Source organism: Phalaenopsis equestris, unplaced genomic scaffold, assembly GCF_001263595.1.
Source record: "Phalaenopsis equestris unplaced genomic scaffold, ASM126359v1 Scaffold000450, whole genome shotgun sequence".
NCBI classification, from domain to species: Eukaryota; Viridiplantae; Streptophyta; class Magnoliopsida; order Asparagales; family Orchidaceae; genus Phalaenopsis; species Phalaenopsis equestris.
In genome coordinates this window covers 320,665-345,629 of record NW_018164891.1, presented here as the reverse complement: position 1 = coordinate 345,629, position 24,965 = coordinate 320,665, and the positions used below count along the sequence as shown (strand labels likewise).

General features: G+C 34.8%; 1 protein-coding gene across 4 annotated transcripts in view; it reads right to left on the bottom strand.

Annotated features, from left to right (window-relative positions):
* The window catches only part of LOC110027801 (endoribonuclease Dicer homolog 3a), a 44,909-nt gene that overhangs the window by 17,042 nt on the left and 2,902 nt on the right, over positions 1–24,965 (bottom strand). For 2 of the 4 annotated variants that reach the window (XM_020729373.1, XM_020729374.1), the window contains exons 4-17: positions 24,736–24,870; positions 24,569–24,644; positions 24,208–24,272; positions 23,858–23,989; positions 23,602–23,754; positions 22,288–22,423; positions 21,492–21,582; positions 21,202–21,394; positions 20,958–21,118; positions 10,065–10,283; positions 9,627–9,892; positions 9,245–9,519; positions 8,645–9,150; positions 7,994–8,091 (exon numbers count right to left, since the gene is read on the bottom strand). In XM_020729373.1, coding sequence (XP_020585032.1) covers positions 7,994–8,091; positions 8,645–9,150; positions 9,245–9,519; positions 9,627–9,892; positions 10,065–10,283; positions 20,958–21,118; positions 21,202–21,394; positions 21,492–21,582; positions 22,288–22,423; positions 23,602–23,754; positions 23,858–23,989; positions 24,208–24,272; positions 24,569–24,644; positions 24,736–24,870 — 2,506 coding nt within the window. The remainder of the gene's footprint in view (positions 1–7,993; positions 8,092–8,644; positions 9,151–9,244; positions 9,520–9,626; positions 9,893–10,064; positions 10,284–20,957; positions 21,119–21,201; positions 21,395–21,491; positions 21,583–22,287; positions 22,424–23,601; positions 23,755–23,857; positions 23,990–24,207; positions 24,273–24,568; positions 24,645–24,735; positions 24,871–24,965) is intronic. The other 2 variants (XM_020729375.1, XM_020729376.1) reach the window with 2 other exon arrangements.

The window sequence follows — 24,965 nt, the reverse complement described above, 5'->3', positions numbered from 1 at the left end:
GGCGGAGCCCGAGCGTCTCCCTCGCCTCCTCACATGCGGCATTCCGCCGCTGGTTGCGCACGCGGCTCGTCTCCTCGAGTTTCCTCTCGACCGAATGTTCCCCCAACCTCGAGATTCCACCTGGTCGACCCTTTCTCTGCCCCAGGTTGCATTTCTTCTTTCCTTAATTTTTTTTTCTCCTCTCCTCTCACGCGATTTGCTGGCTAGGGTGGCTGGTAGGTGGCTTCTCCTCCTTTTCTTTGCTTTAAAAACACCACTTTGGGAGGGTGTGTAAGTGCTGGCCGAATTTCTGAAAGTGGGGATGTGCTGCCAAAATCTCCTCTAACTTCATTCTCACTTGTTCTTTTCATTCTCTTGTGCTTGGAGCTGAGGAAGTGTGGGTGGCTGTTTATGTGAGGCTTTTAAGAAAGATTTCTGTGGGAGTATTTTTTTTCTTGAACCTGTTTTACAGTGCTTTGCTTTAAATCTGCTGAAGTGAGTTTTTTTCAGGTCATACTTCCCTCTTTACACAGCATATAATAGCTAAATTAAAAGGAGCAATGGATCTACCAGGTGTACAGGTTTAATTTATATTACAACATTTTATTTTTGCAGCATGTTATATTGTTTTCATAGCTTATTGTACTATTTTTCTCAGCATGTTATATTGTCTTTTCTTTCTACTGTACACTATACTGTTCTTTTTTGTTATACTGCATGCTTAGTTACTGTGATACACTATGCCTTAGATTAGGATAGTCTAGTGGTTAGGGGGGTTTTCAAAACTAAAACTAAACCAGGAGGTGCTACTACGAGGAGTTTGGAGCGAACATCGTGGGCAGCACGGCAAGGGATAACTTCAAGATGAATCTGCAGCAGCAAAACACATTCACATCACCTAACACTTTCTTTAGTTTAAACAACCCATAGGATCACTCTTTGGGCTTTTTACACAACTCTTTTGTGTAATTATAAATCCTAATGCATTAGGATTCTCTGAGGTTACCATTCGGTACGGTGTAAATCCTCCTGTCTTTTAGGCTATTTGCACAGTCCGACGTTGTGCAAACATAAGTCCTAAATCCTAAATAATTTGCAGGATTGAAATATCAAATAATTATCACTTCAAAGACATAAAGCCGAACAATAGGATAGTTAGGATATCACCGGGGTTTTTCCTTGTCCCCTACTTTTCTTCCCTTTGAATTCCTTAAATAATTGTTCCTATTTTGAGTCATTCCTATTTGATTTTCCCATGTCCAATCGTGAAAAACTTAAACTTTGAAATCTTGAAAGCAAAACCATCTGATCTTAATCGAGAGTCATCTTAAGTGATTTCGATCATTTAAGATGTAATTAACTATAGGGGCTTGCCTCTATAGGGAACCTGGAACCCAGATAAAATAAACCTTATCTAATCCTCGTATTAGGTAGGGGAACTTGTCGGCAAATAAGACAATTTCGCAGACCGAACGGATGTCACAAAGTCTTTTGTCTAGGTGATTGAATCCCTATTACAAGTGATATTTATCTTTCGGGATAAGTGTTTTACTTGTAGTATCGTATTCACTCGTCTAAACTATTTAAAATGTGGGATCCAATTGGTCTCACCTATTTTTAAATTAAAATGTTACTTTTAAAAATAAAAAAAAGGTTATATTGATATTTAAATTATTTTCAAAATCACAAAATCATCACCTTTTTAAACTACGAAAGCGAAAGTTGAACAATAAAAACGGCCGACACTCGGCCACCATCTGCACTCTGCAAATCCTCCTACAGAGGTTTCACCTTGCTTTCACACATTTCCAGCCCCATCCCCGAACCTGTACTGTGTTCCCTTACAGCCTCCTTGGCTGTCCAGCTGTCCGGGCCCTCCTCCATCCTTCCCAACACTCCCAATAGGCTGCTCCTCAGCCTCACTCCCATTGCCCTTGCTGTCCAGCACCTTCCAGCCACCAATATGCTTGTTGTCGGTCACCTACGACCCTCCATACTTGCTGCCACAACAATCTGCACCTCTACCTCACTGCCATCAGTATTTCTTTATTGCCACTACCCCTACCAATCATCCCACTCCACCTAGTCGTCCTCTACCGCCCTTGAAATATACCTTAGAGGTATTTGCTTGCGTCGTAGGTATTTATGTTGTTATTTTTTGTTGTGTTGTCTTGTAACCCTATTTTCCTATTCATAAAAGTTTGCTTCTGTGTTTCCACAATTTTTTACTACTAACTCCGGCATCAATTCCAAAAGCCTATACCCTCCCAAGAGCAAGGTCTTTGGCTCCTTCCTTTCTCCTCTAGGTTTAATTAGGGTAAGATCCAATTCCTCTGGAAAAAGTAATTCCCTTGACTCCATAATTTACTACCGTTTCCATAAGCACATCATAGACCTACAAGTTGATATCAAAGCATTGGTTACACCTCAAAGGATTTCATTAAATGATTTTTAAGACTGAAGAAATTTAGAAAAATTATATAATGCCAAAAACTCATCAATCAAGATAAGAAAGATATACACAGGTTTGAAGGAAATGGACGTTTTTCTCCAATTTTCACAAACGATATGTCCAAGCAAATAGCTGATTAGACGCTCGCCATGCTTGCCTGAGTTAAAACAAAAAGAACGAAGATGAAGAAAAGACAGAAGACGAGAATCAAAAAGCACTTCTTGTTGAACTAGTTTATGTCAAAGCCAATGAGGATTCCATAGTTAATAAAAGAGTGAAAAGAGATCATGGACATGACCTAAAAAAACCAGAGTGAGTAACTAAAAGGCCAAACATGAGGTCAGATAGATTTGATGATGGCTCATTTTTTTATAATGCTTCCAGGGTGATTAAAAAAAAAGAATTCTCTTCTTACTAACCCTTCTATGCAATGTAATATTCACTATGTTTTATTGTAGGGGCGTATACATATATACCACCCAGATGTTATGTACTTACATATCTGACTCCTAAATTTTTACTTTTTACATTTATACAAACCAAATATTTCATATCACATCAAAAATACTACTTTTTTTTACTTTTAAAAATGAAATATACCTTTTTCATGCATAGGTAAGGTGGCATACATGATCTTTAGGTGTTAGACATGTGAATAGATAAGAATTAAGTGGTATGTGTTAAGTGCTCAAAATGCATGAAAAATGTTGTACTTTTTTATGTTAATATTTTTATGCTTATATGGCATTTCTGCAGAAAATTTACGGGAACGGAAAATGGGAAAAAATGACAAGTAATGTAGCAATGTTATTGTAGCAACGTATTGTATCAATGTTACTGTAGCACCATTGAGGCACTGCTGTAGCAGTGTCGCGGTAATGTTCCCAGCAGAAAATGAAGCCAAAACTTGAGAGCTTAGCGCCACTTTATAGGAGCCCCAGAGCCCACTGCAACACCTAAGCGCCACTTCGCAGCGGCCCGACGGTACAAAGTAACAATGGGTAACTTTCCTGTTACATTGATAGTTTTGACAATAATTAAAGGTGGATTTTTTATGTAATGCAGTATTTAGGAGTGTTGGAGAGACTTTTGGGTGATGGTGGTGTGTATGAGTGTGCAAGGGACTTTTGACAGTGGGGGGGGGAAGGATTGAGTGTGTATGTAAGTAAGAGAGGTGTATTCCAAGGAGTATTTGCAGAGATTTCTTAAAATGATTCAAGGTCAAACCAAACAAGCATACAACCCTCATCAAATACACAATAATTTTTTAATTTGACATATTTCTACAGTAACACTCACTTCATCTCAAATTGAAGCATATATATATATATATATATGTATATAGCTGCTTCATAGTAAAGTTTGTTTTGTCTTTTCTTCAAATTCTTATGTTGCTTCTTATTTTGACAATTTTTTCTAGAATATCCTCACAAATGATGTATATCTTAAGAGTTTTCTCTAGCCAGACCCAAACAAACACTGAGATTCACAACTTTTTACATAACGAGTCTAACATGGTGTCATGCTCATTTTAGTTTAGAAAAACTTTACAAGTGGAATGCAATGCTCAATAACACGAGTTCTAATTTTCCAAATTCTAATTAATACACTATGATTGACCTTTTGTTTGAGAATGAAATGTGGTGCTGAAAATCTAATCTTATACCCAAAATCACTAGCATGTTCTTTAATGTCTTGGAAAAAAAATTTCATCTCAATCAAAAATGATGATGATTGATATGCCATATAATCAAAAAAATAAAAAATAAAAAAAATATCCCCTTGCATTCATCTTACCTTCTCCACAACAACAAAGCCTTAATCCCACTACGTGGGGTCGGCTACATGAATCCTTTTTCTCCATTGCGTCCTATTTAGTGTCATATTTTCATTTAGTTCTAGTAAATTAAGATCATTTTTAACACAATAAGCCCAAGACTTCCTAGGTCTACCCCTTTCTTAACACAAGTCGAATCTAAAACATCTACTCTCCTAATCGGATCATCAGATGGTCGACGTTTAATGTGACCAAACCATATTACCTTCTCCGCTAGACCTAAATTATAATAATGATCTTATTTAAATCTGGAAAAGCCAGTTATGAAATCTAATTACAATGGATAAGCCAGCTATGAAATCTAATTACAATCTCCTCCTAATTTCATTCGAAAATAAGACTGCTACAAAAGTTCAACAAAATTTTTAAATTCAAAATTGAACATTTAACAAATCAAACACTTAACTATAAAATAAACAAGATTATCCATGCCAAATAACCTGAAATGCTCCTTGAGATATTGATACATTTTTATGCTCCCTAAATGAACAATAATTATGTGATATGTACTTCTTGAGTATCTCTTATTGAAGTCTTTCCTCATCTAGATGATATATAATCATCTTTAATGTCTGTTTGATCAATAATGAACAAGTATTTCAATCCATTATAAACTTAATTACTAAAGAACTTCACTTCAATATCTTCCATTTGAGAAGTACAATTCTAATCTACAATAGTTGGATGAATAGTCATGTGTGGGATTGTCAAAACAGTTTGTTGTGCGCGAACAGTTCAAGTTCAGCCCATTAAGAAGCTCGTGTTTGATTCGTTCGCTAAGCAAACGAGCCAAACATGAACTATTTTTTTTGCGCTCGATATATAAACAAGTCAAACACAAATAAATATTTGTTCGTTCGTGTTTGGCTAGTTTTGGCTCAAAATAATAATTATATGCATATATATATATATATAATTGATGAGTAGTATTTTTAAATATTTTAATTGACTGACCATAAAGCTACAAAGATTTATAATCAATTAAAATTATTACTTAAAAAAATAGAATAGAAATATATTAAATCATATTTAAATGATGTTTGAATATAAATGATAAGATTTATATCTCACCCCTATCCTTAGCATCCTATGGTTGTGTAATTAGGTTATCAAACGTTTTTTGTTCGCGAAAAACTTGTGTTCGGCTCGCTAAGCAAACAAGTCGAACACGAATAAATTTTTTGTGTTTGAAAATAAACAAGTCGAACACGAACAATAATATTTTTAAACGAGCCAAACACGAGCTAAGCTCGGGCGGGCTCATGTTCAGCTCGTTTACACCCCCGGTCATGTGCAATATAAAATTGCCTCCTAGACGTATTATCTCAAGCTGAAGTCATTCCATCTATCGCTCTCGATTGATTATCCAAGAAAATACATAAATTGAAGCTTTATATTATAGCTTAACTCTCGACGAAAAATACACTTCAAGCTTTAATGATCAACAAAAAACTCACAATGAATATCATGAAGATAATGTCGTTAGAACTTTAATGCAAAAATTATCATGGTTAACTTAGAGTTAGTAGAATAATTGTTATCATGCACCTTGAGCTTCCTAAAAGTACAAGTTAACTCTTTATCGTGGTGCATTAGAGCACAAAAGAAACTCTACATATATATACATGCATGTTTCAACCTGAGAGGAAGTACTCACATATTAAAAAATAAAATTAAAAAATTAACCTCATTTGATGTGTAGTATGTTTATTTAATTATTCATTGAGGAGCCTTGTGAATAAGATCATCACAACTGACTTCACTTTAATTAACCTCATTTGATGTGTTGTATGTTTATTTAATTATACATTGAGGAGCCTTGTGAATAAGATCATCACAACTAACTTCCCATTGCACCAAATAGTACATTAATATAAAAAAATAAGGTTTCATGCTCAATAATATTCGGAAATAAAATTATTACAGGTGAGTATTCTAAACAATCCTATCATTCAATAATTTATTTAAAACATAATTATTATATTAAAAACAAATCGAACAAACAAAAAAACTAAACAATGAAAAATGTAATACAAAAATAAGATAATATTTTACTAGCTAAACTAAAATTTCATTGAGATGGAATTCCATTATTTTTTTAAGGAATAACAAGAAAAGAGTAACTCCATATAACAGCTGAAACACATACAATAGCACCAACCTGGCACACAAGAAGACTAATGCTATCATTTTACAAGCAGAGAAGATAAATTTGTGTAATCACAATGAATTTATTTTGTTGCTTAATGCTATTCTTATGAAGGTTTTATAAGTTTAGATAAAGGAATTCATTTAATTGATCGAAGGCTTTCATTTCCCGGTGCAAATTCAGCTGGATATCGAGTAGGCCTCTCTCATTAATAAAAAATTCTTAGTTTACTTGATAATAATTGTATGCAAATCACATTCTCATAATTTTTTTATGGTTGAGTTAGTTTAACCTCAAAATGAGTGAGAAAAAATATTCCAAAAAATATTTTTTAATAGATTATTTGGCAAATTATTTAGATGATCGATATTTTGCAGGCATAAAAGTGAATTTCTGTTAAAAAAACAATAGCAAATTATGGTTGAGTAGTTCCAAACTTTCAATATGTGCATGTTTTTACCACTTAAACTTTTAGGCCAACAGCAGCATGAAGTACATATAAACTGGGTTGTACATCAAAAATTAAGCAACACTTGATATTTCATTCATTGTAGGAATTGTCATTAGGTACAAGCAAAATCCCGAACACAAGTATAAGAAGATTTGCACATTATCAAGTATCAAAATATCTCATGGAAAAGGGATATTAAATGCTAAAACTAAGCACATGGATGTGGAAGCATTCTCAAGTTTTGATTATAACACTTTATTGAAGACATGAAGTCAACTTTTAGAGATTATAAACAGGATGGAATGAACCTGGTCACTGTGAAACGTAAGAAACAATTTATGGCGACCAGATGTAATGTTGAAATTGAATATAGAGCTATGACTACTTGGCATATGAAATGATTTGGGTAAAAACTCTCTTAGAGGAGTTTGGTTTTCCAATTGGTTTTGTAACATGCAATTGTGTAGCCATCTACACTGCCAACAATTATGTGTTGAATGAAGAGTCAAGCATAATGACATTGATTGTCATGTCATTGAATATGCACTTTCTAAAAAGATTATCACCCCGCATTCCTCCACTTTAAAACAAGTATTTGGTATATTTACAAAATCTCTAGAACCTCCATCTTTCTCTCAATTATGCAGCAAGACAAAGATAATAAATGTGTGTGTGTGTGTGCATGCTTCAACTAGAGGGAAAGTACTGCTAAGAAAAAAAATCAAATTAAGAAGTAGTATTCTATATTTGATGCGTGTTGTATGTTTATTTGGCAGTACCTTAAAGCAATGAATGTTTATTTGGAAGTAGCTGCGAACAATGTACTCATTTGTATAATTAAAGAGATTTGTAAGTAAGATCATCATAAATAACTTTCTCCTCTAAAATCCAGCGTATCAAACAGTGCCTTAAGGAAAAAAAAAGTAATTTTTCATTCTCAATATTTTTAATAAAATTTGGGATAAAAAAAGTTGCCGATAGTTATCCTAAACATTCCTAACATTAAAGAATTTTTAAAATGATTATCATTATATGCAAAAAATATAGCACAACAGAAAATAAAAAAAATTAAAAAAAGAAACATTAAATGCAATAATAATAGAAAACTTTACAAGAAAATCAAACCTTCAATGTAGCTGGATGAAGAAAGAAGGTTGTAAGGATTATGACTATGCTTCAAAAGCAGCAATGGTTGCCCTGGGAGCTGAAGCACAATTCCATACCTAATCCACAAAAAGAAAAATGGACTCAATTGGCATAAACCTGATAGGCAGCGATCACACAATAACCATCCTACCTAAAAGAATTCTCATTCCCGTCCAACTACATAAAACTAGGTGTTTATGCATGAAGTATGTACAAATGCATGCTGATGAGTGCTAAAGTGTGTCTTCTTTGAGCAAAAATATTTTGGGGCATTTACATACTAACCACACAATTCTCATGTATTTACCTATTTAACACCTAAGCATTCACATTTACATTCATACGACTCATACATTTAATATCACATACAAAATGCCAACATTACTATCTTTTTAAAAGTCAAAAACAGATTTTCATGCATATGTTTATGACACTAAGGTTTTTTAAGTATAAATATCAAACTTTGGGTGTTAGATATGTAAATACATAAGAAGTGTGTGGTTGTAAGTAAATTTCATAAATACATTAATAAAATGAAAAATATTATCAAAAACCATGCTTACTTCTTGCTAAAGTAAATTTCATAAATACATTAATAAAATGAAAAATATTATCAAAAACCTTGCTTACTTCTTGCTAAAGTACTCTTTATATGTAGCAAACCCCGGTGCATCAAACGAACTACAAGCAGATGAATCAGTTACAACATCAAGAACCGTGTAGATTTTGCCAGTGTGAATCGCCACAACTACCAAGTCTTTAACACTTTGAACATGCAAAAGCTTATTGGCAAGGTGGATGACACCGGATTCATCGGAATCATTTCTTGAAACAAATGAAACAGGATTTTTCCACAGTTGATCACTTTCCGCTCCTGATGTGTAAATTATTGATATAAATTCCACCGCGGAAAAGGTCGCATCAATTGCATCCCAGTTTATATGTGCTTCATCTTGATGTTGTTGGTCTGAGGTTTTAAGTGGTAAAAGCAGGTACATATTGGAACTGCTCCATGTTGGCCTTTTATTGCTTTTTAGTAGAAACTCCCTTTTCTGTCCGCTAGATTTGGATCCTTTAAATAATTTGCCAAATAAGCCATTAAAAAATAGTTCTTGGAATATTTTTGCTCGCTCAATCTGAGATTAAATCAGAGCATAAATAAATTATGAGAATATTATTTCCGAGCAAGTGTATTGAATAAACTAGGATTTTTTCATTGATAAGAGAGACCTGCTTGTTATCCATCTCAATGAGTCCGCATGGAGAAATGTTGGCTTTCACCATCTTATCAACCAAATAAAGATCTATATCCAAACAGCCAACATCTTCATCAAGAATGGCATCAAGCAACAAAATGAAGCCAGAATATTTATAGTTTACGTGATTGCACACAAACTTTATCTTGTATCCTTGCAAAGTGATTGCACCGATCTTTTGGTATGCCCAAGTTCCGGATGTTGCGCGTATGATTGAGGTTCCATGGAGTTCTTTTCTCTTCGTTGTACCTTCAAACAACAATAGGAGTAAGTCTCAATTTTAGCACCAAAGAAACAGATAAGAAATAGTAGGCTAATTTTCAACATAAGCGTAAAAAAGAAGATAGAACCAATACCTGCACCAGCAGTATTTTGTTTTGTTTTTTCATCAACCTCAGATTCCATTGGTTCTACAATTATAGGATTAAGATGATCGTCTAAAACACCAAGTTGATGCAGCCGCTTACAAGCCTCCAAACAAGCTTGTTGTTTTGCTAGATGAGAATTTCTACAGAAAGGACCAGCTAATGTCCGAAATGCAGCATTGGCTGGTAGAGTTATTGTGCACTCATATGTCCCACTGCAAACATCAAACTGGAAAACTGGTCTCGGAGTGAAATATCTACAATGAGAGGATGTTAGAATTAGTGATGGGTTACAATAGAGCATGGGTTATAACAAAGATTTTTGAAGAAAACATAACTCTAAAAGGAAAATGTAATCAATTAATAATAGTAAGGAAAATATTGCTAAAATAAGATCAATTAAAGCTACCAAGGAAAATATTGCCATACTTGTCTCTGGGCAGCTTATCACAGTATTTATAGATAAGGCCAACACTTGCATCAACAGTCAGAGTTGCTCCAGTTGAATCCACATGATATGTATTTATTTCTTCGCAGCTGAGTGCTTTCGGAATCAAAGCATCTTGATCTCGATTAAAAGAAGCATCCATCATTGAATGCCTGCTCTTCATAATGTCAAATAACAGGTTCCTTTGTTGAGTATTTCCCCTGCAGACAAATAAATATTAAGTTAAATCACAGAGAATGAGAAACATTACTACAGTGCCAGAGATAGATCAGCAAATTAAAAATCAAGAAATAAAAAAAAACAAGGTTTTCTGACTGCACAAGAGAAATATTCCTTCAGCACTGGCAATAAAAAAGATTAAAAAAAAATGTCTATAAATGGAGCAGGAGAAAAATTGAAAAAATTTACCAGTTAAAAAGAAAATCATGCAAGGATAAAGCTTCAGGAAAAACTGTAATGACTATAGTTTTGACTGCAAGAAACGCCCATTTATTTACTAAGAAATTTGTGCTTTTGGGCTATTTGCTCAAGTTTCATTAAGTAAAGAAGCTTTATTTTTCCATTTTTGTTCTCTTCAGCAGCTCACGTTTGCCTGCCCGCTATTAAATAGCGACCTTGAACAGTAATATGTATCGTACTGGTCCTTTTCTTTGGCCGTGCTCAAGTAAAAAATAAATGGCTCCTAAGATTTGGCCCTCAAAAAAGAGCAATTCGGGTTTCTCTATGTGATGTACAATGAAATGTGTTGGAAAGTAAATAATGACTGCAGAATTGACAGCTTTAGGATTGCTAAATAAAAAATGAAAGGAACCACCATAAGGGCACAAGCAGAAGGTGCTTCTTGCATTATTTTTAAGAACAAATAATGGAAAGACTGAGGTTGGCAAGGATATCAATAAGTAGACGAAGTAGATAGCAAAGACTGGCAAGGAATTATCGTGAGTTAAAGATCATCAAGCAATTCATTCACTTATTAAATAATATGCAGCATATCATCGAACTTTATATCAAACCTTTAACAAGTTACTTGTTGAACAACAAACAAGTTTGGTCGTAAACATAAATAAATAAATTAGACAGTATTCAAGCTTGGCTCATTTAATTTTCAAGCTTAAAATTTTTCACTTTTTATTACAAACCTAAATGAGCTTACACAAATATTAATATAGTCGAATTCAAGTTGTTCATCAAGTGCATTGATTCACTCATAGCCCAAGACTCGATCATTGAATTTGCAAGTACCAACATTCAGATGGGCATGCTACCCACTCAATGTTGCACTCATCGAGTTTAATCTGACTTGGGGCCCGTTTGGGGCAGCATAAAAGCGCGGCGGCGTTTTCAAAAACGCCGTTGCGCTAATGCCTTTTTAAAATCGGCGTTTTACTCTTTAGCGTAAACAGTGACCGCAGCCCTATACCTGCGTATCGTGTTCGCAACCCTGCTTTTCCACCCCTGCCCTTGCTAACCCTGGATCATCGCCCTAGCTGGTAGATCGAATGTTGCGCTTCCCGTCGCTACCCTATTTCCCGTCTGGTAAAAAAATTTGTCCTCCCTCCTCTACTCCCTCCGTCTCCTCTACTAGAATTTGGAACTTCCCATCTCTTGAAATCTGTGGATTTATGATTATACTATGTTTGTGAAGGATTTTTTGCCTCTTTTGCCTCACTCTTACCTTGGTCCTTGGTGTCCAGATGAGCAAGAATAGAAAAGATTCCTTTTATTTGATTTATTTTTCAGAGTTGTTTGGTTGGAGTTCTGGGGAAGATGTTGAGAGTAAAGTTTTATGTTGATGAGGAGCTTGGAAACTCTTGTTGAAAAACATTAGAGATGGAAATTATAGTTATGGAGATAAGAGTAGAATGAGGGAAGGATGTTTCATAAAAAACTACATTTCTGGGCATTATCTTGATTCGTTATTAGTATAAATAGTGTTGTTATCTTGTTATTAGTATATTACGGTTTTCTGCAACTTCATAATGGATTGCCATTCTATTATAATAGTAAAGAGTATTGGCTGACTTCTCAAAGACACGTTTGTTTCTCAAGGATAATGCATGTTAGTAGGCTCTTCATAGGGGCCATTTATTTAAAGCATTTTAGAATTCCTTGGTCTGTCTCTTCATAGGGGCCATTTATTTTACTTAAAACAGTCTGGTCTTCAAGGAAAATGCATCAAAAATTGGTCGGATAAAAGGTTAATTATCATCCTGATGATAACCGAATCTGCCCACTATTGATAAATATGGAAACAAATTTACTTTGTGTGTACCCCTAACTGAATTGTTATCCATTTTGGGTTCAATTTGTTGTCCAGCGTGTGTTTGTTGGTTCTTTATGAAGTGCATAAGGTATAGTGTTGTGAACTGGCCAATTGTTCTATATTTTGGTTGTCAATGGCACAATACTTGGTGAACTCAGATTAATGCCAGGGAGGTGTAATATTACTTTCTTATTTTTTGTTGTTGTATACCCTGCTTAGTCCATCCAATTAGAGAGCTTCATATAGAAAATTGGGATGTTGATGAATAGCACGATTGGTGAAATTCCGTGTGCAATCTAATTGGTCTATTCTTAGTTATTATGTTTCATGACATTAATCTGGAGGATATTTAAAGTTGATTTTTTGGCCTATTCCCAATTAAAGTTCTTATGGCAGTACTTGAGTTTAGGTGTTGTATATAGATGCTTAAACGAGCTGCTCAATATAGGAAGTGTGTGGTATGTATGTAAATGATTCAAAAAGAATTTGCCCTATGGGGGTTGTAGTAAAGGCAATCTCTGGAGAGTTCCATATTGCCCAACACATTTGTTAGTATAGATATTTTATTCAAGCATTTTCAATTAAAAGTAACAGAGGTATAGTTAGCTGGACAAAGTGCATCTCACAATTGTGTTGCATATAAGTGGTCTCTTTTCTGGAAGGACAAAAGAGGGGAGCATACTTCCTTTTCTTTCCTTCCTTTCATTGTGGTTTGTTTTGCTTGTTAATGACTCTGCTAGGTTTGAAGGTGCTTTGCCTTCTGTTAAGAATATTTCTTTGGTTTTTCTAACTGGTCTGAAGGAGATGATAATTGCAGGTGGTTTTTGTTGTATGGACTCTAACCTCAGTATGGTTTGGTTGGTGTGTTACCATTTCTGTTATTCATTTTCTCTTTATTGGGTTGTTTTTCTGTCTATTTGCTGGTATCATTTGGCGGTGGCTTAATTATGTTATCTATTATGTTGGGGTTTGGATGTTAAGATGAATGTTCTCTGATTTTTTATGGGTCTGTTGCTGGCCTAAGCTTTTGGTTTATTAATGTTAGTATGGTTTGGTTGGTGTGTTACCTTTTCTGTTATTCATTTTCTCTTTATTGGGTTGTTTTTCTGTCTATTTGCTGGTATCATTTGGCGGTGGCTTAATTATGTTATCTATTATGTTGGGGTTTGGATGTTAAGATGAATGTTCTCTGATTTTTTATGGGTCTGTTGCTGGCCTAAGCTTTTGGTTTATTAATGAAGTGCAACGCTAAACTGCCTTTGAAATAACAATGAGTTGCAATGCATCACATTGAGTGAAGGAAGATCTTCATCTTGAAGGAAGTGGAATAACTGTCATCATATCAATGCCTGTTTTTGCTTTATTTTTGGGATTACATAGAAGTGATTTAAAAGGTAACAGGTGCTTGAAATAACAATGCTAATAATATCGAGTATACTATGTTAGCTTAAATACTCTGATTGAAATACAGTGCTGCTAACAGGTGATAATGAAGTTCTTAAGTTTTTGATGCATGAAGGGAAATTTTTTAATGAGATCCTCTTCTAGCTTCAAGGATCCATTGATTTCCACTTTATAATTTTGGTTTTCACTTTTCACTCGAATGTACTACTTTGTGACAAAATATGAGAGATGTCTGTTATTTAATTAAATTTAAATTAATTTATTTTATAATTAGTGTAAAATATAAATTATTTATTAGAATTTATGTTACACAGAATTATAAATAATTTTTTGAAAATTAAATGTTATAATGTCTAAATGGAATTTTATTTCCAAAAAATTTGCAAATCAGTTATTTACTAAAAGCACAAACCAAACAACTAAACAGTTTATCCAAAACAGGGGCAGAATGGTCATTTATCCAGAATCAGTTGTTTTCTCAACGCACAAACCAAACAGTCAGCCAGCTTATCTGGATCAGCCGCTCATCAGCAGATTATCAGAATAAGCTGCTTATTAGCATAAGCTGGATAAGCTGCAGCTGCCCCAAACAGACCCTTGGTCTTTGGCCAGGCAACAATAGCTTTTGCATAACCTATTGAATGACTACCCCGATTGGATGGACTTTGAAATAAAGTCAAGGTTGTCAAGCAAGAATGAGTAATGCAAGCAGCAACTTGTCAATTATCAAGTAGCTTCTCTCTAACGCAATGAGAGCACAAAACAAATAGTAGATTGACTACTACTTTTGTCCATCGTCGCACACCAAGGCTAAGCTAATGGGACATCATGTACACAAAAGCAGACATGCTGAGAGGTGACAGGTTGCTTTAATTGTATGAACACTACTTTCCATTTGAGAAGATTTTATAATTGATTTCTTCAAAATTTGAAAAGAAGATATTACATTCACCTGAATGAGAGATCAGCATGCTTATGCTCAAAAAATTTCTGGTGAGCTTCCATATGTCCTTAGCTGGTTAAGGAGACAAAAGGCTTCAAGCATTACCGAACTTGTTCAAGAAAGGAGAGTTCCAATGAGTTCTCATAAAGCCCCAAGAACTTGTCATAACTCACATCAAACAAACATCGTCTAATTGAGCCTAATGTTGTACTTAGTTTTACAAATATCAAGGAGAGGCTAAAAAAATGTCCAATCATCAACTTAATTGTCACCAACAAATCATCAAATTTAATCTACAAGTTCTTTCCCTTCTAGTGTCAGACCATGTTTATGATCACATTTGGTGCATAGCATTGGCATTCTTTGATCCAAATTACATGACATTGTAGTAGAATGCTCCCTATCAGTGACAAAATGTGTCTTCTCCTCGTCAACCAAAAGCACCTTGACTTGGTGGTAACTACAGAAAACCTATATGAAACTGAGCTCTACAAATCAGTGACCAATTTGTCAATCCTCGAGAGCAAATAAGAACCTTTCAAGTAGGCATTGTTTATCTTCTTTAAGTTGACATACATTATTCATTTGTTGTTGACGTGCTTCACCATCACAACAATTAACAACGACTAAAAGTACATGGCTTCTCAGATGAAGCTTGAATCTGACAATCTAATTCTTAGGGGTGTCAATTTGTGTCTGCAGGTTGGGTTCAGGTCGGACCCAATACTAACGCGACACAAATTGGTTTGACCTGAACCCGACCTGAACATTATACGGATTGAAAATCCTAACACGAACCAGCTCGATACAAACACGGTTAATTTGAAACTGACTTATTTAACCTGCTAACTATATGGATGAAACATGACCTATAACTCGATAGGCTGTTTAACCCAAAAATAACCGGTTTAAATTAAAACAAATTTACAATAAAAACTATACTTGCTCAAAAAAAAATAGAAAAAAAACAGTTACAAATGAAGCCTAATATTCAAAAAAAAAAAAAAGTTTACAATTAAAAAAAATCACATGACACATGAAGCTTGTTAGTAATTGAGGGCCTGAGATAACACATGACAATGAACTAAACTGGCTAACAAGCAAATCAATAATCCATCCTTGAAAACAATCCATAAAACAATAGGACATTACTCATGGTTGTCTTGCCTCAGTCCCAACTTCCCCTGAGAGAATTAATGATAAGATTAATCACCGAATAAGAAAAGGAGAAGGTTAAAATAACTAATGGCTTGCGGTTTGTGGCTTCGAACAAAAGAAAGGTGAAAAGAAGAAACCTTAAAAACTACAAATCAAATAGGAGAAAAGCTAAAGATGAGGATTGTGATCTACATGGGAGAAATATCTTTGTTGGTAGACGGTGGAATTCCAAAAACTTTGAGCCTTCGACCTTGGCGCTCTGGATCGACGTAAATTGGAAGAATGGTAGACGGAAATCAAAACTAGGTCATACTTCGCCTAGATTTTCCTTTCTAACCTTCTCGATGTTGACCACATGAATGCACGAAGAGGAGATGAGCCAACACTATCGCACTTTCAAGCCCTAAATCTGAAACGCAATAGAAAGCTTTGAAAGGGAATAAGATGTGGCTCTTGAAGAATTAAGAGTCAGGTTCGGGGAAATAAGTGTAAGGGAAAAACTCAAAAATTGAAATGCATAAGCCTAATAACTTTCCTTCGCCAATTTCTGGTTTAAACGGGTCCATTTCAGGTCAACTTGTTCTTGACCCATATATTTAATCGTGTTGAATTTTGAGACCTGAACCCAACCAGAAAAAAAAATTTGGATCCACACTAACCGAGATTTTTCAAGTCGAGTTTGAGTCGGGTTGTCAGGTTGTGTCAATTTTTTATCTCTCTCCAAACCTTTTTGAATTGTTGTATGGAGCTTAATAAAATAATTTTGCAAGCATTGTTTCAGCCAAAAATTAAGTTGATAACACGCTGTGTTGAGCATCTTAAAGCGCTTCCACAAAAAAAAAATATCAAGATAATCTTTAAGTAATTGAATAAAATGGGAAAAATAATTACTTCCATAGAAAATCCTGATAAAGAACATTTGCTTGGAGCCATCATTGTGATCGACTAGAATCTCGCACACCTATACTAACAAGATATAGATGGCCAACTCATGCTCTTCGGGATACTTGTCATCAAAGTTCTCTTGAACAAAGTTAAGGTAGCACTACCAAGTCCCCTTAGATCACGACAACACCATTAGGATTTAAAAGCTTGTCTGTCGAGTGATAGGAAGAGGCTATCAAGTGGCAGTGGTTAAAGGGCTAGTCTAAAGATGCATTGTAGGCTAATGGTGCCTAGAGTACCATAAAGTTTCATGACGAGTGTTAAGTAACTATTGTCCTCCACGAAACCTCCAATGATGATTAGTTCTAAATCAGCACTCCTCTATCAAACCAACTAGATGGCCATATGGTTAAAGCTACACAATTTGACTAAGAAGATGGCATTGGCGGAGCAACTCAGATTGATAAGGATATGGACTGCCTCAAAATGATTAAAAATCACCTAGAAAATTATCACATCTTGTCAGGTATTCCAATTGGCAAAAATTTTATCTGTTAAAGAAGTTGCAAAAAGGAGTATATAAATATATCTCCAAAAAAGTAATTGTATGTGATTTTATCATCAAGTGGCATAGGGTCAAGCACACACAGAAATCAATGGATTTTGGAAAATGACACGAATATTGTCTGATCCTAGTCAATCATTTATATGCACAATGGGGTCAGCATCTTTGCTGATTAGGTATCATTGTTCCTATTATTAGTGTCAAATGCACAAAGTATTTGTTTTAGTAGCCCTCCAAAATTTTCTCAATGAAGGCCTTTAGCACTTGATAATCACAAATCACATGATCACACTTGTATGGTAGAGATAAAACTTTCCATATTGAACCTTGAGTTGAAAATTAACTGGAGCAACAAATAGAGATGGCCTTTGTTCAAAATAGCCAGAAAGATCAATATCACAATCTAAGCATGGCAACGGATGCCTTGAGCTTGAAGAGTAGAAGCAATGCTCATTAAACCTACCACAATTGTCATGAAGGTTTACATCATGATGGCGTCCTTGTTCACCATGAACTTATCTCAATATTTGTCTTGCCTATGACCTCGATCATGTTGCTCTTGGAGAAGCTGAATAGGATGATCCAACTAATTAGTAAATTGGGACCAAACTTCCAAATCGATGAATTTAAATCAACAAGCAGTAACATCGTTAGCACAGACAAAATTTAATTGCCGCTCATAAAGTTTGTCATGGCAACAAGCACCTTCTTGATGAAAGCATTATTGAATGATGAGTCACAAAGACCCACAATAAGTGCGAACTTACCAACTAGTGATCTAATCTAATAACTTCCAAGGAAACTGTACATACGAATAGTAGGGGTGTCAAAATTTGAACCAAAACACCAACTCAACCCGAACTTCAATAAAAAAACTCAGATTCGGATCGGATCAAGGTTAGGAATCCAAACCCATTTAATTTTTTGGGTCGGGTTCAAGATGACCCGCAACCATAAAATTTGAAATTGACCAATCAACAAAAAATTGACTTGAAATCAACCCACTAACCTGAAATTAACCATAGATTGACCCAGAATGGTCCCGAATTTGACATGAAATTGACCCAAATAAATATTATGCCTTCTGTTGAACAGGTTACACCGGTCGGGTTAGGTTGGCGGATTGGAGGCCGGTCGGATTCAAGTCAAGCCATTTTGGGTAGGATCAAACCCAAAACCGACCCAAAAACCCAATTTGACACCCCTAATAGAGAGATATAATCTCTTAAGAACTTAAACTCCGCCTATCAGACGCTAAGCAGAGTTTGAGTAAACTTTAGGTCGCACTTAAGATAAAACTCCACAATGGACTATCGGTGCAACGCATCAAACAAATCAATCTTATGAAGGAATAATTGTAAGAGCCACCACTTGGTGGAATCCTCTCAATGTGAGCACCATAACCACCTGTAACAATCGAGGGACTTGAATTTTGAAAATAATGACTTCCACAAAATTTCTAGAGATAAAGGCTAAATGTTAATATGGTAAAATCAGCCAAGGAAAGACTAATGTACATAGAAAGTCCTCCCTGGGCCACTTCCACAAACTAGTAAGTGGAGGGACAAGATTGATACCAGGTTTAGTGCAACTGGGTCCATTAATAAACAAGAGAAGTGATGGTTGGAATGCCACCGCGACAAGTGTAACTGGAGTGGAGAGTAGGATGGACTAAAGGCATTCCACCCAAAACTAGATAAACAAGAGCCACAGAGGCTCCAATAGCAACTAAAGTTTGGGGAACAAGGCAAAGCTTTCCTTGGATGAGAAGGTTGATCATGAATGAAAGCTCCAAGAAATGGGGCATGGAGACAAATGGTCCCTTAGTCATCAGTAGTACCAAGAAGCGTAGGAGGGAAACAACAGGAACTTGTGTGCTGGTGGCAGATGTTATTTCAATATGTTTTCCTTTAATCAACATAGTTCAATAAAAGCACCAAAAGATGTAAATGATTAAAACATCTCTAGGTGGATCGTCCGAAATGTAAAGGTTGGCTTTCAACTGGCTCACAATGTAAAAGAAGAATGAGATGGGAATGGGTTGAATTGTTAGGCCTATTTACTTCCTAATAAAAGAGAGATAAGCCTAATAATATTCATCAAAAGATGTGGAAGACAAAAGATCTTGAAGCAAATCAACTAACATTCTAAGGCAAACTTTCAATTGATTCACAGTAATAGGGAAGGAGAGGAATGAGAAAGGTTGAGTTGCTAAGCCAATTTACTACCTAGCAAAAGACAAAGAAATTCATAATAAAAGACAAAAAAGTTCGAGGAAGAGCGACAGTCAAAATGAAAATAGGAAAGATGCATACTGATTTTATGTTGGCTCGATTGATCGACCAACATCCACAGGGTGAGGAGAGAAGCTTTACTATAAAATTTAAAGGATTATACTACTTTCCACTAAGTCGCACTTGTTCAACTCCCCTATAGTAAAGAAAAAATTTCCCGATTAGAATTGGCCGCAGATTATAATTTGCAGAATCTAGGCTAAAAGCATTATTCCTTATATGTTGTTCAAGGTCTAGAGTGGAGCATTTACATGGGTCAGACCAATTGGATAGAATATCTTTGATGACTATAATGTGAAGGCATGTGTCAATGTCAACCACCTTTAATGAAAATAGAAACAGTGGGACACGTGGAGTAAAACAAAGACAGACGTTGCACAACCAACTTTATAGAATGCGGTTATTCTGGAGAGTGACATGGATTCATGGCAACGATTCATTATGAAAACCAATGAAATATTGGGAGCATGGTCTGCACATCACAACAAGAGTAGTTATCTGGCAGATCTTTCATCGGCCAAGGAGGGCAGAACTGTCTATTGCAATGCCATGATAGAATCAAAGTTGTTGCTTGGTCTGAGAACCTACCTAGAAAAAATACTTGGTCGTTCGGACAACTCCAATCAAAAGATTCTAACAAGCCCACAATTTTTGGGTTCAACCTAACGTGGACTATAATCATCACTACAGATATTAGATAAAGTTTGCAGACTAAATTTAGGGCCATTTGATTGATCAATCAATTATGTTACACTAATCAATCAGTTGGATTATACTAACCGACCAAATTCTTGTGTTCCAACACATGATAGCCAAGATGTTGGCAAAAAGCAAGTCATTACCCTGTATATTGTGTATGCCACTCAGCTTAGTTTGTTGAAAGTTTTCCAAGTTCACAGAGATTTATAGTTGATGTGTACAGCTCTCATGCGGGTTGCAGTGTGTGTGTGTAGGGCGCATGAAAGAATTGGATTGAGTCCCATATCGAAATTTGAAAAATATGTCGATGCATATACTATTAGTTAGTCCACGATTATAGTCTTAAATTTTGAACTAAAAATAACTTTGACTATTGATGAATGAGGCCCAAGTTTGGCCAACCTTCAAACACACTCCCTAACAAACTAAACTGTTCTTCTCTAATGAATCAAACTTAAATCCAAAACAACCAGCCTTTGAACAAAACTAAATTGCAATTCCCCTTAACAACGAACTTTTAAATCTAAGTTTCATAACAATTACAAACTAGTTTCATGTGGAATTTATCTTAAGCAGAAACCGGAGATTAACATCCTCAATATGCAAAAGATAATATAGAAGGCCCTCAATATACAAAAGCTGAAATAAAAAAAATATCACTACCGTTCAAGCATAATAATGTATTGGGAGCCAAACTGTCGAGCTCTCCCCTTTGACTGAACATAGCTACGAACTGTTTTTGGCAAGTCAAAACGAATGACACATGAACATTCAGGAATGTGAAGCCCCTCTTCAGCTACATCAGTAGTGAACAATATATTCACCTACAGAGTAATATTTCAACTCTTTAGTAAAATATAACAAGATCATAACTTGAAAGTAAAACAGGATTAACATCAAAAGGCACCTTTCCAAGACGAAATAATTCCAAGGTCTCCTTCTGAGTTTTCTGGGTCAGTGCATCTACTGAAGAACCTCCTCCAGTCAAATAAGAAACTTTTAAATTTGATAAAATATTAATTTTCTCAAAAATGCGACCTATCACTTTAGCTGTAATTTTTCTTTCGACAAAAACAAGGCAGCGAATTTCTCTGGAAGTGCTGATATTAAAATTAAAAAAAAAAGAAAGTATAAAAAGATTTTGCAAGTATTAAGAAAATAAATAAAATAAAAAACAAATAAGATCTATCTGCTTACTCAAAAGATTGAAAAATACACATCAGTTTGCACAATTTGGAAGATACATAACCCAATTTCTTGGCTTCTGGACCGCCCAGATCCTTTGCTTCTGGACCACAAGTTACAGTTTTTAGAAGAATTTCATAAACTGAAAGCATAATAAGGTAAAATCATAATTTTTTTATTAAAAAGATAATAACAAACAGGATGTTAAACTTCAGCATTTAAGTTCATCAGAAAAATAAAGGGATTCCTTATCGAGAGGAGCATTTTGGTTCATCAGCAATGCATTAGTTAATTGGCAGTAATTCATGCACTTATATGTACATTCCCTCAATCAATCAAATGGGTCGATCTAAAATAACGTATGCCTTTTGCATGCTTGTAAATGTATCTCAGAGTGAACAGAAATATTTTCCTTTTGGCTATATAAATATTGGCTTCTAGAACAGTGAATGGAAATATTATCCTTTCGAGTTGGATCATGCAAATCATTCAGAATCAAAGGATGTGCATGAAATTATTAAAAGCATAAGCAGGTCAGAAAGGCATATAAAATCAATTATTCATCAGAAATGTTGAGCAAATCATAAAAATTTCCGAAGAAAAAATAAATATGCTTGCACTTAATAGCAAGCGTGGTAGACCTGAATATGAAATGAAGGGAGACCCCCTAATATACAAAATGAATAACACTTGTAAGTGAATAACCACTTTAAAAATTAAATACTTCCATTAACAAAACAATCCAGAAGGAAAACCAGTTAATGGAGTTATCTAGAGACAAAGAAGATGGTAAAGAATAAGATTATACCTTGAGGCAAACATTCGTTAACTGAATTCCTACACTCCTCAACAAAAGACTTGCATAGTTCCAAACACTCTGCAGCAAAATCCTTACATGCTGCAGAATATGGAAGACGGATTTTCTCCGAGCATATTGTAGTAGCCTGATGCAGGGAAATTCATCAATAACTAACACGTTTTAAGTAGCACACAAAGATTTGTTGAAAAGAATACCAATTGTAAATATATTATGTCCTCGGCATAGCTACTAATTTTAAAACTATTAAAGATTGCTGAATATAAGCCATTTATAGGCTTCCATGTGTTTTTAAAGGGGCCATTTACATACATACCACCCAATTTTTATATATTTACATATCCCACAGTTAAACTTCACCTTTTACATTTATGCAAGCCAAATCTTTCATATCACATCAAAATATCATCACATTAACTTCTAAAATGTGAAATTCACATTTCATGAATAGGTAGGGTGGTATATGCATAAAAAATTGAAGTTTAGGTGTTGAATATGTAAACACATAGGAATTTAGTGGTATGCATGCAAATATTCCTTTTTAAAGTAACATGTACACCAAGATATATGATTACTAAAAAAAGGCTATGAAATCTCTGGGGAAACCAGTTATATCTGCTATATCATATCTAGTTAGTAGCTAATATTCATTAAAACATGGTTTATGAGTAATCTATACATGATTGCAATCAGCTGGAGATATGTGCACAGACAAAACTGAAAAGAAAAATGTGTAATCCTGAAAATCCTATCATTAGTCTTATGATACATAAACAGAGATGGAAGAAATGAACTCATTGTCTCGTCTTGCTATGAAAAATATTGAATGAATACTTGAAATGTTCGCAAATACACAAACTAAAAATGATATTCGAGGTTTAGAGTTTAAGAGTTTTAGTATACTGAGAAGTCCATCAGGCAGCCAGACATTCTCATTCTTATCATACATTCAGTTATCATTTAGTTTCAAGGCTGATAATATCTTAGTGGCTTTTACATGCACAGCACAAAACTCTTATGTAATTACTTACATATCTAACACCTAAATTTTCATATTTACACACATAGCACTCATCTTTAATATCACATCAAAAATAGCACAAAAATAGCACTATTACTCATCAAAAATAGCACTATTACTACTTTTAAATATGAAATATACCTCTTCATGCCTAGGTTTAAAGCACCAAATACAATGAGTATAAATATGAAAGTTTAGATGTGTGATATGTAAATACATAAGAATTGTGTGCTACCTATGTAAATTTCCCAATATCTTAATGCTCAGATACAAGTAAACAATACCTCACTCGCACAAATCAATCCAAGTTCATCAAGGCAGTAGCAAAATTTTACATGCCACTTGGACAACCGCATCCTGGATCTTCTCACAATGTCTTCTGAATCACTATAATGATGTGATCTGGAGCTACTCAAAGAGATAACAGCAGCATCAAACTGTTACAGTGGATGAATAATCTAAGAAGTAATTGCTTCACATATATTCTTAAACTGAAGTAAGAGAAAAGTAGCATATATACAAAGAGGGCGCAATTAGGACCTTATTAAATAACAGTCCCAACTTGGTTTTTAAACAATGATGAGTGAACAAGTCCGAATCATAATATATATTAACTTCTGTCGCGGAAGGAACATATAAGTCCATTTCACTCCTGTCAACGACTGCATATATCTGTAAAATACAAAAAAACTTGAGCTTGGCGGATTTAATTCAAGTCAGGATGTAAACTCCCATCCACTAACTAATATAAGAATGCACTCTGGAGTCACAAATACCATAGGAGAATTATTATCCAACACGCAAATTTACATATAGAGGCTTCAAAATTGATTTGAATGTTTGCATCGGTGCAAAGAAAATCAAGGTGCGACTAAGAAGATAAAATTTACCTTTGCATCTAAAATTCTTTCAAGTTCAGAAAGCTTATCTTCACATTCCGTAGCTGATGAGACACCTGTTTGGAAGATACTTCTATGATAACTACATATCAAATTTGAAATTGAGGAGTGAGGTGCCAAAATAGTCCCCCGAGTTCAAAAAAATGTCAAATTAGTCACAAACCATTTTAATAAGGGCTAAAATAGTCTCCACCCAACCGAAAGACTAAAGTGACACTTTTATAGACTATGGGACTAAAATGGCCCCCGACAAAAAATTAGGGGATTATTTTGATACTTTTCTCAATTGAGAAGCGCAACGACCACAACAAAAGAAATAATTCAGTTTGAAAATTAAGATAGATTAACTAACTCTTGCCTTTTCCTATAATAGGTGATGCTGTCATTCCGAAAATTGTTGGCCTTTCTGGAGACTTGTGATAGAATTCCTGTAAAAGAAAATATATATTCTGGAATAACAGGATCATGGTAGAAAATAAATCTAATAAAAAGGTGGAAGATCAAAAATTTCTATAATGCCTTCATTATCCTAGTATAAGGATGGTTCCCAGTGGCTCGATGGCACTCATCAAAAATCAGCAATCGCACCACACTCATTGATAAGAAAGCTCTCCTCAATGAGTCCAATAAAATCTGAGGCGTCATCACCATTACCTATAAAACATAATTGATATGAAAAAGTCATTTATGAATTATAATATATATATATATATATATATATATAATAATATTGCAAAGGTTACATTCCC